General features: G+C 45.4%; 1 protein-coding gene across 1 annotated transcript in view; it reads right to left on the bottom strand.

The window, feature by feature from the left end:
* stab1 (stabilin 1) overlaps positions 1 to 17,458 on the bottom strand; it is a 168,508-nt gene extending 151,050 nt beyond the window's left edge. The window contains exons 1-5 of the mRNA XM_042304863.1: positions 16,965 to 17,458; positions 10,314 to 10,584; positions 10,013 to 10,098; positions 6,686 to 6,755; positions 2,028 to 2,123 (exon numbers count right to left, since the gene is read on the bottom strand). Coding sequence (XP_042160797.1) covers positions 2,028 to 2,123; positions 6,686 to 6,755; positions 10,013 to 10,098; positions 10,314 to 10,584; positions 16,965 to 17,039 — 598 coding nt within the window. The 5' untranslated portion in view covers positions 17,040 to 17,458. The remainder of the gene's footprint in view (positions 1 to 2,027; positions 2,124 to 6,685; positions 6,756 to 10,012; positions 10,099 to 10,313; positions 10,585 to 16,964) is intronic.
* Positions 17,459 to 17,687: the final 229 nt, after the last annotated feature.

Below are 17,687 nucleotides of genomic sequence, written 5' to 3'. Positions count from 1 at the left end.
AGGATATATGAATGAGTGATGGTACAGAGCAGCATAGGCAAGATACAGTGGATGATATCGAGTACAGTATATACATATGAGATAAGTATGTAAACCAAGTGGCATAGTTAAAGTGGCTAGTGATACATGTATTACATAAGGATGCAGTCGATGATATAGAGTACAGTAACAACGTATGCATATGAGATGAACAATGTAGGGTAAGTAACATTATATAAGGTAGCATTGTTTAAAGTGGCTAGTGATATATTTACATCATTTCCCATGATTAAAGTGGCTGGAGTAGAGTCAGTGTCATTGGCAGTGTGTTGGCAGTAGCCACTCAATGTTAGTGGTGGCTGTTTAACAGTCTGATGGCCTTGAGATAGAAGCTGTTTTTCAGTCTCTCGGTCCCAGCTTTGATGCACCTGTACTGACCTCGCCTTCTGGATGGCAGCGGGGTGAACAGGCAGTGGCTCGGGTGGTTGATGTCCTTGATGATCTTTATGGCCTTCCTGTAGCATCGGGTGGTGTAGGTGTCCTGGAGGGCAGGTAGTTTGCCCCCGGTGATGCGTTGTGCAGACCTCACTACCCTCTGGAGAGCCTTACGGTTGAGGGCGGTGCAGTTGCCATACCAGGCGGTGATACAGCCCGCCAGGATGCTCTCGATTGTGCATCTGTAGAAGTTTGTGAGTGCTTTTGGTGACAAGCCGAATTTCTTCAGCCTCCTGAGGTTGAAGAGGCGCTGCTGCGCCTTCCTCACGATGCTGTCTGTGTGAGTGGACCAATTCAGTTTGTCTGTGATGTGTATGCCGAGGAACTTAAAACTTGCTACCCTCTCCACTACTGTTCCATCGATGTGGATGGGGAGGTGTTCCCTCTGCTGTTTCCTGAAGTCCACAATCATCTCCTTAGTTTTGTTGACGTTGAGTGTGAGGTTATTTTCCTGACACCACACTCCGAGGGCCCTCACCTCCTCCCTGTAGGCCGTCTCGTCGTTGTTGGTAATCAAGCCTACCACTGTTGTGTCGTCCGCAAACTTGATGATTGAGTTGGAGGCGTGCATGGCCACGCAGTCGTGGGTGAACAGGGAGTACAGGAGAGGGCTCAGAACGCACCCTTGTGGGGCCCCAGTGTTGAGGATCAGCGGGGAGGAGATGTTGTTGCCTACCCTCACCACCTGGGGGCGGCCCGTCAGGAAGTCCAGTACCCAGTTGCACAGGGCGGGGTCGAGACCCAGGGTCTCGAGCTTGATGACGAGCTTGGAGGGTACTATGGTGTTGAATGCCGAGCTGTAGTCGATGAACAGCATTCTCACTCATTCTCAAATGAGATCACTAAATGAGATCACTAAATGGGATCACTAAATGAGATCACTAAATGAGATCACTAAATGGGATGACTAAATGAGATCACTAAATGAGAACAAGATAACAATTATCAACCAATTAATTGTATTTTTTGAAAGCTTGTCTGGTCCAGAACACGGTGAAAACTGGGTTTCCTTTAAAAAAATACATGTATTTCACATGTGAAATGTTCCTAAAGATGTATGTAATCACATCTGAAGTCATGTTGTCAACGTGACAACATGTAAAACAACATGTGATAACATGAAACTACATATGTGATAAACGTGATCAGGTCTTCAAAAAAAACATGTTTTAACACGATTTTCCATGTGAAATCATGACTTTTTTTGTAAGGGTGAATATCAATGGACTATATGTCGGTTGCATCACAAATGGCACCCTATTCCCTACATAGTGCACTATTTTTGATTAGGGAAAAGAAGTGGACTATGAGAGGCCTGTAATTTTCATCATAGGTACACTTCAACTATGACAGACAAAATGAGAAAAAAATCCAGAAAATCACATTGTAGGATTTTTTATGAATTTATTTGCAAATTATGGTGGAAAATGTGTACCTGTGATGAAAATTACAGGCCTCTCTCAACTTTTTAAATGGGAGAGCTTGCACAATTGGTGGCTGACTAAATACTTTTTTTGCCCCACTGTATCTGGTGTAAAGGAGGGCGGGGTTACCTTGTTCACACCTGGGTCCAGTGTACGGCGGCTGGCAGTAGCACTCTCCGTTCCCATCAGGACCGTTGTTACACTCTCCATTCACACAGCCGCACTCTAGACAACACACCAAAACAATGACAACATTAGCTGACAGGTTAGAATATTCATGGAGGGAATAGAGAGAGAAAGAGAGAGAAATGGGGGAAAAGAGAGATGTAGCAGGGAGAGAGAGCGATAGGAAGAGGGGGAAGAGAGAGAGATGGGGACCATTTGAATTGAATTGAGAGAAGAGAGACTTTTGGCTGTTTGTCTTTCTTTAATGAAACATCCTCATTTAATTAAAACCTCACCACATTACCCCCCTCCCCAACCACCTTTAAAAAACAAATATCCCCTGTACTGCATCCTCACCTTGCCCTCTACCCCACAACACAAAACATCACCACACATCACAATAACCAAAACCTCACCACTTCTACAACACACGTTTGACACGTTTGGCCTTTTCCTTCTTCGAATACCTGTACTCATTAAAAACATCCCAACAGTAAACTCCACCCCCAACCTCTCACACAAACATCCCAAAAGTAAACTCCACCCTCAACCTCTCACACAAACATCCCAACAGTAAACTCCACCCCCAACCTCTCACACAAACATCCCAACAGTAAACTCCACCCCCAACCTCTCACACAAACATCCCAACAGTAAACTCCACCCCCAACCTCTCACACAAACATCCCAACAGTAAACTCCACCCCCAACCTCTCACACAAACATCCCAACAGTAAACTCCACCCCCAACCTCTCACACAAACATTCCAACAGTAAACTCCACCCCCAACCTCTCACACAAACATCCCAACAGTAAACTCCACCCCCAACCTCTCACACAAACATCCCAACAGAGACATTAATGGCATTACCTGGTGCACACAGAAAACACATGATGCACAGTTTCACTAACGACACAGAAAGGACCCCCCTGTCCGACTCCCGGTTCAACCCGTACCAACCAGCTGTTACTGTCCACGGCTCCATGTAGAACCCTCCACTGGAGGTACCCTGACCTCTTTGGTACTGGGGGTTTGTAGAGTCCCCTCTAAAACCCACCATACTCTCCGCCCCACATACCCCCTGCCACTGATGTGCCTTCACTCCTGTTAGGCTCCTAATGTTCCTCACCTTAATGCAGAGGTTGTAGAGGGCTTTACCTCCCACATCCTCAAACTCCCCCAGGCTCAGAGTGTTAAAATCTAACAAGTCCTCCAGACCCCCTTGCCCTTGGAAGAAGAGCCACCTCCACCTGGCCAGTCTTGACACCAGTGCATGTGACAGCCCCTCCCAGTTATTCCTGACCCACCTCTCTGAGCCCAGGTACAGTACATCCCCAAAATGTTAAGCCCTTCCTTGACAACCCCACTGCAAACCCCCTGGAAGCAGAGGGGGGACCCTATCCCTCCATTCCCCACATAACAGAGCTTTGCTCTTGTCCCAGTTCACCTTAGCTGACAAATCTCCCTCGTATACCTTCAGAATAATCTATAGTGCCTGCATATCCTAACCGTCCCTGACCATCACAGAAACATCATCTGCATATGCCGACACTGCTACGCCTGTCAACACACCCATGCTTATTCAGCACACTCCCTGCAGTCTCCTGCGTAGCAGGCCCAAAAAAGGCTCAACAGCTAGTGTATATAACTGCCCTGATAGACGGCACCCTTGTCTAATTCTCCGCCTCACCCAGACTGGCCTACAGAGCCCCCCTCCCACCTTGACCATACATGACGCCCCAGCATACAACATCTCCATACAGGCCAAAAACTTTTCTGGTACACAATATGTCTGGTGTGCTATAGAGACCAGATGGGACTTCAGTAGGTTAGAGAGGACCTTGGCAAATATCTTGTAGTCCGCACAGAGCAATGCCACAGGCCTCCAGTTCTTAAGTTCAAACAAGTCCCTTTTATTGTGCAGGAGAGTCAGAGCCGCCCGACGACAGCTCTCCTACCCCGACACACTCACTCAACACACAAAAGAAGTCAAGTCCATATATTTCTCAGAATTTAAAAAAGTCCATCGACCCCCGGGGCACGGCAGGGGGACATCTGGGTTACGGCCTCTGCCAGTTCATGGGACAACAGGGGAATGTCAATTTCATTCCTTTTTGCCAGAGATAGTTTAGGGTTCAGAAAACAAAACCTGAGTACACATAGGATCACACAGTTCTGCCCTATACAACTCAGTATACAAGTCAGCTCCCACACCTCACCCCCCAACCCCTTAGGTCACCCGCCCATCAGACAGCCGTAGACAATGAATACCATTGGCTTCACCGATCTCTTTCCAAAGCAAAGAAGGGGGAGCTGGGAGCATCCATCTCCTTGAGCAAGCCTCAGCTGCATCTCCATCTATAACATGACTAGACCCAGTCTCATCTACACCATCATCTATAACATGACTAGACCCAGTCTCATCTACACCACCATTTATAACCTGACTAGACCCAGCCTCAGCTGCATCTCCATCTATAGCATGACTAGACCCAGTCTCATCTACACCATCATCTATAACATGACTAGACCCAGTCTCATCTACACCACCATCTATAACATAACTAGACCCAGTCTCATCTACACCACCATCTATAGCATGACTAGATCCAGCCTCAGCCACACCACCATCTATAACCTAACTAGACCCAGTCTCAGCTACACCACCATTTATAACCTGACTAGACCCAGCCTCAGCTGCATCTCTATCTATAGCATGACTAGACCCAGCCTCAGCTACACCATCATCTATAACATAACTAGACCCAGTCTCAGCTACACCACCATTTATAACCTGACTACACCCAGCCTCAGCTACATCATCATCTATAACATAACTAGGCCCAGTCTCATCTACACCACCATTTATAACCTGACTAGACCCAGTCTCATCTACACCATCATCTATAACATAACTAGACCCAGTCTCATCTACACCACCATCTATAACATGACTAGACCCAGTCTCATCTACACCATCATCTATAGCATGACTAGACCCAGTCTTATCTACACCACCATCTATAACATGACTAGACCCAGACTCATCTACACCACTATTTATAGCATGACTATACCCAGTCTCATCTACACCATCATCTATAACATAACTAGGCCCAGTCTCATCTACACCACCATTTATTGTATGAATAGACCCAGTCTCATCTACACCATCATCTATAACATGACTAGGCCCAGCCTCTGCTGTCTGCATCTCATTGCCCCCTGCACGCTGACCTCCCCCACTACCTTCACATTGTCTACGGCCTTTATGTGGGCAGGCAAAGCAGTTACGCCTCAAATCCCCACACTCAAAACAACGTAGACTATCTGTGCTGGCAAACCCTGCATAGAGCCCCTCCCCATGCCTAACTTTTTTCTTGTTCATTCTAGAAGCAGAATGTATAAATTCAGCTCCTACCTGTTCACCGACCGCAAGCAGAACGTCTTCCACCTTAACTCCATTCTCAGGAACACACCTGAATCCATGTCGTAACGACAGCGTCTCCTCCGTGCTAGGCTGAGAAGGCATTATGCTACACCACACCTTCCTAACCCCAGGAAGCTACATCTCTGTGCAAGGCTGTGAAGCTATCGCGCACACAACACCTTCCTAACCCCAGGAAACTACATCTCTGTGCAAGGCTGTGAAGCTATCGCGCACACAACACCTTCCTAACCCCAGGAAACTACATCTCTGTGCAAGGCTGTGAAGCTATCGTGCTACATCACACCGTTCACCCAGGAAACTACATCTCTGTGCAAGGCTGTGAAGCTATCGTGCACACAACACCTTCCTAACCCCAGGAAACTACATCTCTGTGCAAGGCTGTGAAGCTATCATGCTACATCACACCGTTCACCCAGGAAACCACATCTCTGTCCCTTTCCTCCCTAACTTATAACTAAATTAGTGGGCACCGCTAAACTGACAATGTGTTTAAACCCTCCGCCATAGAACATTTTAATTGAAAGAAAAGACCAAGGAAAGAATCAAGAAAATAAGTAAGGACAGAGCCCTCCACACGGCCTCTGAACTACAAACACTCCCAGCATGCACTGAGAGGGAAAGAAAGAAAGTGAGAGAAAGAGAGAAAGTGAGCGAGAGAGAGAGAGACAGAGGGAGAGAGACAGAGAGAGAGACAGAGAGAGATTTATTTATATATAAATATGTATATACATCTTTTTTTGTATTTTTCGATATGTATACTTTGACAATGTAAGTAATAATGAACTTGCCATGTCACTAAAGTCAATTGAATTGAGAGAGAGAGAGAGAAAGAGAGAGAGAGAGAGAAAGACAGAGAGAGAGACTGAGAGAGACAGAGGGAGAAAGCAAGCAAGAGAGAGAGAGAGACTGAGAGAGACAGAGAGAGAGAGAGAGAGAGAGAGAGAGACTGAGAGAGAGACAGAGAGAGATGGAGAGAGAGAGAGAGAGAAAGAGAGAGAGAGAGAGACTAAGAGAGAGAGAGAGAAAGAGAGAGAGAGAAAGAGACAGAGAGCGAGAGAGAGAGAGAAACAGAGAGAGAGAGAGACTAAGAGAGAGAGAGAAAGAGAGAGAAAGAGAGAGAGAGACTACGAGAGAGAGAGAGAGAGAGAGAGAGAGAGAGAGAGATGTACCTGATTTACAGTTGTCTCCGTATGAATTCTTGTTGGAACACTGCTGGCAGGCAAAGCCCGTGTATCCCTCCTGACCCAGACAACAAAGGGAAACACACAGAGGCTGAGTCTTAATTCTCCTCCTCCCGAAGTGTGCACTCGTACACTTTCTTGCTTGGATTTTACAATGGTACACACTTGTGGAAAAATGGGAAGTAGCCAGAGAGTGGAGAAAGCACAAAATCTAAATTTAAGATTATACTCAAATTTACACGCACTATATAAACTTGAGATTTTTCCATGGAAATGTAGACTTTACAGTGAAATCTGACATTACACTGTATCTACGTCCCAATTCTCATAGGGCTCTGTTCAGAAGTGCACTATACAGGGAGGAAGGAGACTATACTGTATGGGGCCAGTAGTGTAGGGAGCCAGTAGTGTAGGGAGCCAGTAGTGTATGGAGCCAGTAGGGTAGGGAGCCAGTAGTGTATGGAGCCAGTAGGGTAGGGAGCCAGTAGTGTAGGGAGCCAGTAGTGTAGGGAGCCAGTAGTGTATGGAGCTAGTAGGGTAGGGAGCCAGTAGGGTAGGGAGCCAGTAGGGTAGGGAGCCAGTAGTGTAGGGAGCCAGTAGGGTAGGGAGCCAGTAGGGTAGGGAGCCAGTACTGTAGGGAGCCAGTAGGGAGGGAGCCAGTAGTGTAGGGAGCCAGTACTGTAGGGAGCCAGTAGGGTAGGGAGCCAGTAGTGTAGGGAGCCAGTAGTGTAGGGAGCCAGTAATGTAGGGAGCCAGTAGTGTAGGGAGCCAGTAGTGTAGGGAGCCAGTAGTGTATGGAGCCAGTAGGGTAGGGAGCCAGTAGTGTAGGGAGCCAGTAGGGTAGGGAGCCAGTAATGTAGGGAGCCAGTAGTGTAGGGAGCCAGTAGGGTAGGGAGCCAGTAGGGTAGGGAGCCAGTAGTGTAGGGAGCCAGTAGTGTAGGGAGCCAGTAGGGTAGGGAGCCAGTAGTGTAGGGAGCCAGTACTGTAGGGAGCCAGTAGTGTAGGGAGCCAGTAGGGTAGGGAGCCAGTAGTGTAGGGAGCCAGTAGGGTAGGGAGCCAGTAGTGTAGGGAGCCAGTAGTATAGGGAGCCAGTAGTGTATGGAGCCAGGAGGGTAGGGAGCCAGTAGTGTAGGGAGCCAGTAGGGTAGGGAGCCAGTAGTGTAGGGAGCCAGTAGTGTAGGGAGCCAGTAGGGTAGGGAGCCAGTAGGGTGGGGAGCCAGTAGTGTAGGGAGCCAGTACTGTAGGGAGCCAGTAGGGTAGGGAGCCAGTAGTGTAGGGAGCCAATAGTGTAGGGAGCCAGTACTGTAGGGAGCCAGTAGTGTAGGGAGCCAGTAGTATAGGGAGCCAGTAGTGTAGGGAGCCAGTAGTGTAGGGAGCCAGTAGGGTAGGGAGCCAGTAGGGTGGGGAGCCAGTAGTGTAGGGAGCCAGTACTGTAGGGAGCCAGTAGGGTAGGGAGCCAGTAGTGTAGGGAGCCAGTAGGGTAGGGAGCCAGTAGTGTAGGGAGCCAGTAGTGTAGGGAGCCAGTACTGTAGGGAGCCAGTAGTGTAGGGAGCCAGTAGAGTAGGGAGCCAGTAGTGTAGGGAGCCAGTAGGGTAGGGAGCCAGTAGTGTAGGGAGCCAGTAGTATAGGGAGCCAGTAGTGTATGGAGCCAGTAGGGTAGGGAGCCAGTAGTGTAGGGAGCCAGTAGGGTAGGAAGCCAGTAGTGTAGGGAGCCAGTAGTGTAGGGAGCCAGTAGGGTAGGGAGCCAGTAGGGTAGGGAGCCAGTAGGGTAGGGAGCCAGTAGTGTAGGGAGCCAGTACTGTAGGGAGCCAGTAGTGTAGGGAGCCAGTAGTATAGGGAGCCAGTAGTGTATGGAGCCAGTAGTGTAGGGAGCCAGTAGGGTAGGGAGCCAGTAGTGTAGGGAGCCAGTAGTGTAGGGAGCCAGTAGTGTATGGAGCTAGTAGGGTAGGGAGCCAGTAGGGTAGGGAGCCAGTAGTGTAGGGAGCCAGTAGGGTAGGGAGCCAGTAGTGTAGGGAGCCAGTAGGGTAGGGAGCCAGTAATGTAGGGAGCCAGTAGTGTAGGGAGCCAGTAGGGTAGGGAGCCAGTAGGGTAGGGAGCCAGTAGTGTAGGGAGCCAGTAGTGTAGGGAGCCAGTAGGGTAGGGAGCCAGTAGTGTAGGGAGCCAGTACTGTAGGGAGCCAGTAGTGTAGGGAGCCAGTAGGGTAGGGAGCCAGTAGTGTAGGGAGCCAGTAGGGTAGGGAGCCAGTAGTGTAGGGAGCCAGTAGTATAGGGAGCCAGTAGTGTATGGAGCCAGGAGGGTAGGGAGCCAGTAGTGTAGGGAGCCAGTAGGGTAGGGAGCCAGTAGTGTAGGGAGCCAGTAGTGTAGGGAGCCAGTAGGGTAGGGAGCCAGTAGGGTGGGGAGCCAGTAGTGTAGGGAGCCAGTACTGTAGGGAGCCAGTAGGGTAGGGAGCCAGTAGTGTAGGGAGCCAGTAGTGTAGGGAGCCAGTACTGTAGGGAGCCAGTAGTGTAGGGAGCCAGTAGTATAGGGAGCCAGTAGTGTAGGGAGCCAGTAGTGTAGGGAGCCAGTAGGGTAGGGAGCCAGTAGGGTGGGGAGCCAGTAGTGTAGGGAGCCAGTACTGTAGGGAGCCAGTAGGGTAGGGAGCCAGTAGTGTAGGGAGCCAGTAGGGTAGGGAGCCAGTAGTGTAGGGAGCCAGTAGTGTAGGGAGCCAGTACTGTAGGGAGCCAGTAGTGTAGGGAGCCAGTAGAGTAGGGAGCCAGTAGTGTAGGGAGCCAGTAGGGTAGGGAGCCAGTAGTGTAGGGAGCCAGTAGTATAGGGAGCCAGTAGTGTATGGAGCCAGTAGGGTAGGGAGCCAGTAGTGTAGGGAGCCAGTAGGGTAGGAAGCCAGTAGTGTAGGGAGCCAGTAGTGTAGGGAGCCAGTAGGGTAGGGAGCCAGTAGGGTAGGGAGCCAGTAGGGTAGGGAGCCAGTAGTGTAGGGAGCCAGTACTGTAGGGAGCCAGTAGTGTAGGGAGCCAGTAGTATAGGGAGCCAGTAGTGTATGGAGCCAGTAGTGTAGGGAGCCAGTAGGGTAGGGAGCCAGTAGTGTAGGGAGCCAGTAGTGTAGGGAGCCAGTAGTGTATGGAGCTAGTAGGGTAGGGAGCCAGTAGGGTAGGGAGCCAGTAGTGTAGGGAGCCAGTAGTGTAGGGAGCCAGTAGTGTAGAGAGCCAGTAGTGTAGGGAGCCAGTAGTGTAGAGAGCCAGTAGGGTAGGGAGCCAGTATTGTAGGGAGCCAGTATTGTAGGGAGCCAGTAGTGTATGACATAATAAAGCCCGTTCTCACATTGCAGACACAGGACCCATTCCCTGATATTCCATCCATGCAGGTTCCATGCCAGTTACAGGTTCTCCCATTCCAGCTAGGACAGGCTGCAGAAACACATATACAGTACCAGCAAATGACATGAAACAGACAGGTTTAGATGACTACTGAAACCATATTCCCTTTATGTTTCAGTGGCTACATGACATATCATAAAGTACGATAGAAAATCCCCTCTCAGCCCTTCCTCTCTGTCTCCCCTCTACATTCCATCACTGTCCATAAAACAACAAAAGACCTTCTATTGGGGTATGGTACTCACACAGACACAGAGGACCCCAGAAGTCTGCGCAGCATTTGGGCATGGTGACGGTCCTCTCACATTGGTGGTTGCAGCCGTTCAACGCCACCTGTTTCCCTGCGATGGTTACTGAGTACTGGCAACCATCTTGGCCCATGTTGGTATCCATGGACTGGGTGGTGTACTTCTTGAAGCCCCTGGGACACAGCTGAGTCTGGGAGGCAGCACACGACGTACAGGGGGTAGTGGTCTGGTCGGCTCCGGTCTCATCACAACGGTTCATAGAGCTCTGCTGTGATACAGTAACACAGTGATCACTTCCTCCCAATTCCTCCAGGGTAATATGGACATAGATATTTTGTTGTATGTATTTGTTATGATTCAATGATGTCATATTTTGGAACCCACTTGGCTCTGGTCAAAAGTGGTGCAAGGTATAGGGTACGTCTTGGGACACATTCCTAAGTCAATACTTACAGTTTATTCGGAAAGTATTCAGACCCCTTGACTTTTTCCACATTTTGTTATGTTACAGCCTTATCCTAAAATGTATTACAATTGTTTTTCAAAAAAAAAAAACAGGTTTATCAAATTTACATAAGTAGTCAGACCCTTTGCTATGAGACTCGAAATTGAGCTCAGGTGCATCCTGTTTCTATTGATCATCCTTGAGATGTTTCTACAACTTGATTGGAGTCCACCTGTGGTAAATTCAATTGATTGGACATGATTTGGAAACGCAAACACCTGTCTATATAAGGTCCCACAGTTGACAGTGCATGTTAGAGCAAAAACCAAGACATGGGGTCGAAGGAATTGTCCATAGAGCTCCGAGACAGGATTGTGTTGAGGCACAGATCTGGGGAAGGGTACCAAAATCCTTCTGCAGCATTGAAGGTTCACAAGAACACAGTGGCCTCCATCATTCTGAAATGGAAGAGGAACTGGAAAAATCGGTGAGAAGGACCTTGGTCAGGGAGGTGATCAAGATCCAATGGTAACTCTGACAGAGCTACAGAGTTCCTCTGTGGAGATGGGAGAACCTTCCAGAAGGACAACCATCTATGCAGAACTCCACCAATCAGCCATTTATGGTAGAGTGGCCAGATGGAAGCCACTCATCAGTAAAAGCCACATGACAGCCCGCTTGGAGTTTGCCAAAAGGCACCTAAAGGACTCTCAGACCATGAGAAACAAGATTCTCTGCTCTGTTGAAACAAAGATTGAACTCATTGCCCTGAATGCCAAGCGTCATGTCTGGAGGAAACCTGGCACCATCCTTACGGTGAAGCATGGTGTTGGCAGCATCATGCTGTGGGGATGTTTTTCAGCGGCAGGGACTGGAAGACTAGTCAGGATCGAGGTAAGGATGAACAGAGCAAAGGACAGAGAGATCCTTGATGAAAACCTGCTTCAGAGGGCTCAGGATCTCAGACTAGGGTGAAGGTTCACCTTCCAACAGGACAATGACCCTAAGCACACAGCCAAGACAATTCAGGTGTAACGGGTGTCGTAGTCGGATGAGGAGGAATCGGACCAAAGCGCAGCCCGGTAAGTGTTCATGACTTTTATTGAACTAAACACTGAAACAAAAAGAACAAAGTGCAAAAGGAAACCGAAACAGTCCTGTCAGGTACTAAACACTAAACAGAAAACAACTACCCATAAAACACTGGTGGGAAAAGGGTACCTAAGTATGGTTCCCAATCAGAGACAATGAGAGTCATCACCCGGCCAAAACAAAGAAATACAAAACATAGAAAAAGGAACATAGAATGCCCACCCAAATCAAACTCTCACCAAACCAAAATAGAGACATAAAAAGCTCTCTAAGGTCAGGGCGTGACATCAGGAGTGGCTTCGGGACAGGTCTCTGAATGTCTGTGAGTGGCCCTGCCAGAGGCCGGGCTTGAACGCGATCGAACATCTCTGGAGAGACCTGAAAATAGCTTTCCAGCGACGCTCCCCATCCAACCTGACAGAGCTTGAGAGGATCTGCAGAGAAGAATGGGAGAAACTCCCCAAATACAGGTGTGCCAAACTTGTAGCATCATACCCAAGAAGACTCGAAGCTGTAATCGCTGCCAAAAGTGATGAAAAAATAATTAAAACCTGTTTTTGCTTTCTCATTATGGGGTATTGTGTGAAGATTGATGAACAAATATTTAATCAATTGTAGAATGATGCTGTAACGTAAAAAATATTGGAAAAGGGGTCTGAATACTTTCAGAATGCACTGTATGTAAAATACCTAACACTAAATCTGTAGCATACTGAATAAAACCCCTTAACTACAGTACCTAAGTATGCTAAATCTACAGTACTGAACCTACAGCACTAAATCTACAGTACTAAATATACAGCACTAAATCTACAGTACTAAACCTACAGCACTAAACCTACAGCACTAAATCTACAGTACTAAATCTACAGCACTAAATCTATAGCACTAAACCTACAGCACTAAATCTACAGTACTAAAACTACAGCACTAAATCTACTGCACTAAATCTACAGCACTAAATCTACAGTACTAAATCTACAGCACTAAACCTACAGCACTAAATCTACAGTACTAAATCTACAGCACTAAATCTACAGCACTAAATCTATAGCACTAAATCTACAGCACTAAATCTACAGCACTAAATCTAAAGCACTAAATCTACAGTACTAAATCTACAGCACTAAATCTACAGCACTACATTTACAGTACTAAATCTATAGCACTAAATCTACAGCACTAAATCTACAGCATTAAATCTACAGCACTAAATCTAAAGCACTAAATCTACAGTACTAAATCTACAGCACTAAATCTACAGCACTAAATCTACAGTACTAAATCTACAGCACTAAATCTACAGTACTAAATTGTCCTTATCCTGCTTTGTATTTACCTGCTGGCTCCTCCCAACTGACCTGTAGCATAGTGAATAACTACCTGCAGGCTCTACACACCTGTCCTGTAGCATTCTGAATAACTACCTGCAGGCTCCTCACACCTGTCCTGTAGCATTCTGAATAACTTCCTGCAGGCTCCACACACCTGTCCTGTAGCATTCTGAATAACTACCTGCAGGCTCTACACACATGTCCTGTAGCATTCTGAATAACCTGTCCTGTAGCATTCTGAATAACTTCCTGCAGGCTCCACACACCTGTCCTGTAGCATTCTGAATAACTTCCTGCAGGCTCCACACACCTGTCCTGTAGCATTCTGAATAACTACCTGCAGGCTCTACACACATGTCCTGTAGCATTCTGAATAACCTGTCCTGTAGCATTCTGAATAACTTCCGGCAGGCTCCACACACCTGTCCTGTAGCATTCTGAATAACTTCCTGCAGGCTCCACACACCTGTCCTGTAGCATACTAAATAACTACCTGCAGGCTCTACACACCTGTCCTGTAGCAGGGTGAATAACTACCTGCAGGCTCTACACACCTGTCCTGTCCTGTAGCATTCTGAATAACTAACTGCACATTCTGAATAACTTCCTGCAGGCTCCACACACCTGTCCTGTAGCCTTCTGAATAACTTCCTGCAGGCTCCACACACCTGTCCTGTAGCATACTGAATAACTACCTGCAGGCTCTACACACCTGTCCTGTAGCATACTGAATAACTACCTGCAGGCTCTACACACCTGTCCTGTAGCATTCTGAATAACTTCCGGCAGGCTCCACACACATGTCCTGTAGCATACTGAATAACTACCTGCAGGCTCTACACACCTGTCCTGTAGCAGGGTGAATAACTACCTGCAGGCTCTACACACCTGTCCTGTCCTGTAGCATTCTGAATAACTACCTGCAGGCTCTACACACCTGTCCTGTAACATACTGAATAACTACCTGCAGGCTCTACACACCTGTCCTGTCCTGTAGCATTCTGAATAACTACCTGCAGGCTCCACACACCTGTCCTGTAGCATACTGAATAACTACCTGCAGGCTCTACCCACCTGTCCTGTAGCAGGGAAAATAACTACCTGCAGGCTCTACACACCTGTCCTGTCCTGTAGCATTCTGAATAACTACCTGCAGGCTCTACACACCTGTCCTGTAACATACTGAATAACTACCTGCAGGCTCTACACACCTGTCCAGTAGCATTCTGAATAACTACCTGCAGGCTCTACACACCTGTCCTGTAACATACTGAATAACTACCTGCAGGCTCTACACACCTGTCCTGTAGCATACTGAATAACTACCTGCAGGCTCTACACACCTGACAACACTACATTAGACAACACTACATTAGACAACACTACATTAGACAACACTATAATACACAACACTACAATATACAACACTATAATATACAACACTATAATATACAACACTATAATATACAACACTATAATATACAACACTACATTAGACAACACTACATTAAACAACACTATAATATACAACACTATAATATACAACACTACATTAGACAACACTACATTAAACAACACTATAATATACAACACTATAATACACAACACTATAATATACAACACTATAATACACAACACTACAATATACAACACTATAATACACAACACTACAATATACAACACTATAATATACAACACTATAATATACAACACTATAATATACAACACTATAATATACAACACTACATTAGACAACACTACATTAGACAACACTATAATATACAACACTATAATATACAACACTACATTAGACAACACTATAATATACAACACTATAATATACAACACTACATTAGACAACACTACATTAGACAACACTATAATATACAACACTACATTAGACAACACTATAATATACAACACTATAATATACAACACTACATTAGACAACACTATAATATACAACACTACAATAGACAACACTACATTAGACAACATTATAATATACAACACTACATTAGACAACACTACATTAGACAACACTATAATATACAACACTACATTAGACAACACTATAATATACAACACTATAATATACAACACTATAATATACAACACTACATTAGACAACACTATAATATACAACACTATAATATACAACACTACATTAGACAACACTATAATATACAACACTACATTAGACAACACTATAATATACAACACTATAATATACAACACTATAATATACAACACTATAATATACAACACTACATTAGACAACACTATAATATACAACACTACATTAGACAACACTACATTAGACAACATTATAATATACAACACTACATTAGACAACACTATAATATACAACACTACATTAGACAACACTACATTAGACAACATTATAATATACAACACTACATTAGACAACACTATAATATACAACACTACATTAGACAACACTACATTAGACAACATTATAATATACAACACTACATTAGACCACACTATAATATACAACACTACATTAGACAACACTATAATATACAACACTATAATATACAACACTACATTAGACAACACTATAATATACAACACTACATTAGACAACACTATAATATACAACACTATAATATACAACACTATAATATACAACACTATAATATACAACACTACATTAGACAACATTACAAAACACACTACTGACAGACCACACTGAAACAAATCCTCTATCGATTCAGTGACTCTAGGTCTACGTCCCCGGACGCTAACCCTTCTCCCGGACAGTGCATCACTCAGTTCTGGTCCCGTGAACTGCCCTGGGGTGCCATTTAAAGACACAACCTATGTGATCTAAAACCAAAGAGAAACATGTCTCCGCTGTTAAAAACACCCCTCCGCTGTTAAACTTAATGCTCTCAAAGACTACTCCAAGGAGAGGAGGTAACATCGAGATCCTACTACCACAAAGGGAGGCTTACCTGATATCCTTCTCTAAAACATTGACCCCCTAATGGTCTGAGTATAGACTTTGATATCAGGCGTTTCTTATGAACAATTCTCTCTTTTATAAATGGATATGTTGTTTCTACAGCGTATCAGAGTACACGGAATATGTTCCCCCTGTTGATGATGCTTATTATTCATTATGGGTGAACCAAAAGATTACACGGAACAACAAAACAAATTGAAGGAAATAGGAAGCAACATATATGTGGAATTGAATCAAACAATAATGTATGTTGATGCTAATAGTATGTACAATATTCAATTGTGTTCCCATATGATAACAATAGCCTCATATATTCAATACGCTATAAACTATAGTTTTTTTTTTAACAGTTTCACTCAATTCATTCTCATTAACTTAATGTTGATGACACACCCCTGTCATTGGTTGCACTAATTGTTTTGACTACATACCCTTGTTCAAGCATTCATGACATTACTCTGAAGAAGGGACAACGAGGCCGAAACGTTGGTGAATTACCCAATAAATGACATGGAGTTTATATATAGTGGGTGAATATTTAAAAAAAAATGTTTATAGCTTATAGTTTATTCACCGTTTATGCACCTCGACATAAAATATATTTTTTCTGGGTGTGCCAGCTCATGTGTTTAATTCCTGTTTTAATCAAAACTAATCTAATTTAAATAATGTGAAATCTATTATTGTACGTTTTACAAGGCTGTGTAGCACTTTCAAAAATACACTTTACAAATAAAATGTTATTATGTTATTATAAACTACATGACAAAAAAGCAATGTCTTACTGCCTGTTGTAAACTACACGTCACCATGGTTCCCAGTGTCAGTAGTAGAATCAGCATGGTGAGTTCCTGCATCATGTCGTCCAGTAGCAGTTTCTCCACAATTAGTCCTCAGTCTCACATCCAAAACAATGGGTCAATGCAGAGTCCGTGGTGTGGCAGTGGGTAGGTAACACTGCCCGGTTCTATCCACATATGTGCCTCTCTAGACCGGGGTTCTGTGTCTTTCTCCTCTTCTCCCTTGACAACTGTCTCCATAAAGTGCCAAAACCTTGTAAGAAGTAGTGGAATTGAACTGTTCATTTGTTCTAAAAAAGTGTCAGGCACCTCCTTCGCCTCCTCCCCTAGAGCTCAGCCCTCAGAGCCCTTATCTCGGATCCCCTGAGATGTTAGAGAGCAGAAACTCCCCAAATACCTTCCTAAATTCTGTATTCTACTTCCTGATGGACTGCCTGCCTGCTGTGCCAGTGTGAGTTACAGACTGCAGCCTACTCCAGTCAAGTTCAATGTGCTGATTGCTGGAGAGGCAGAATGAGGTAGCTAGTTAAACTAGAACCAACCACCCACCAGCTTTAGAGTTTTAGCAGAGAGACGAAGAAGAAGATATGAGTAGATTACCACATTGTCCAATGTACACGGATGTTCAACAGAAACGTATGTCTTCCGCTTTATTCCAAACCCCACCAAAAAGAGAAGAGGATTCGCTAGAGGAGCTTCAGTAGAGAG

This window comes from Oncorhynchus tshawytscha, linkage group LG02 (assembly GCF_018296145.1).
Source record: "Oncorhynchus tshawytscha isolate Ot180627B linkage group LG02, Otsh_v2.0, whole genome shotgun sequence".
In the NCBI taxonomy this organism is placed as follows: Eukaryota; Metazoa; Chordata; class Actinopteri; order Salmoniformes; family Salmonidae; genus Oncorhynchus; species Oncorhynchus tshawytscha.
The sequence above is the reverse complement of the archived record's forward strand: the minus strand, read 5'-3'. Positions and strand labels throughout refer to the sequence as shown.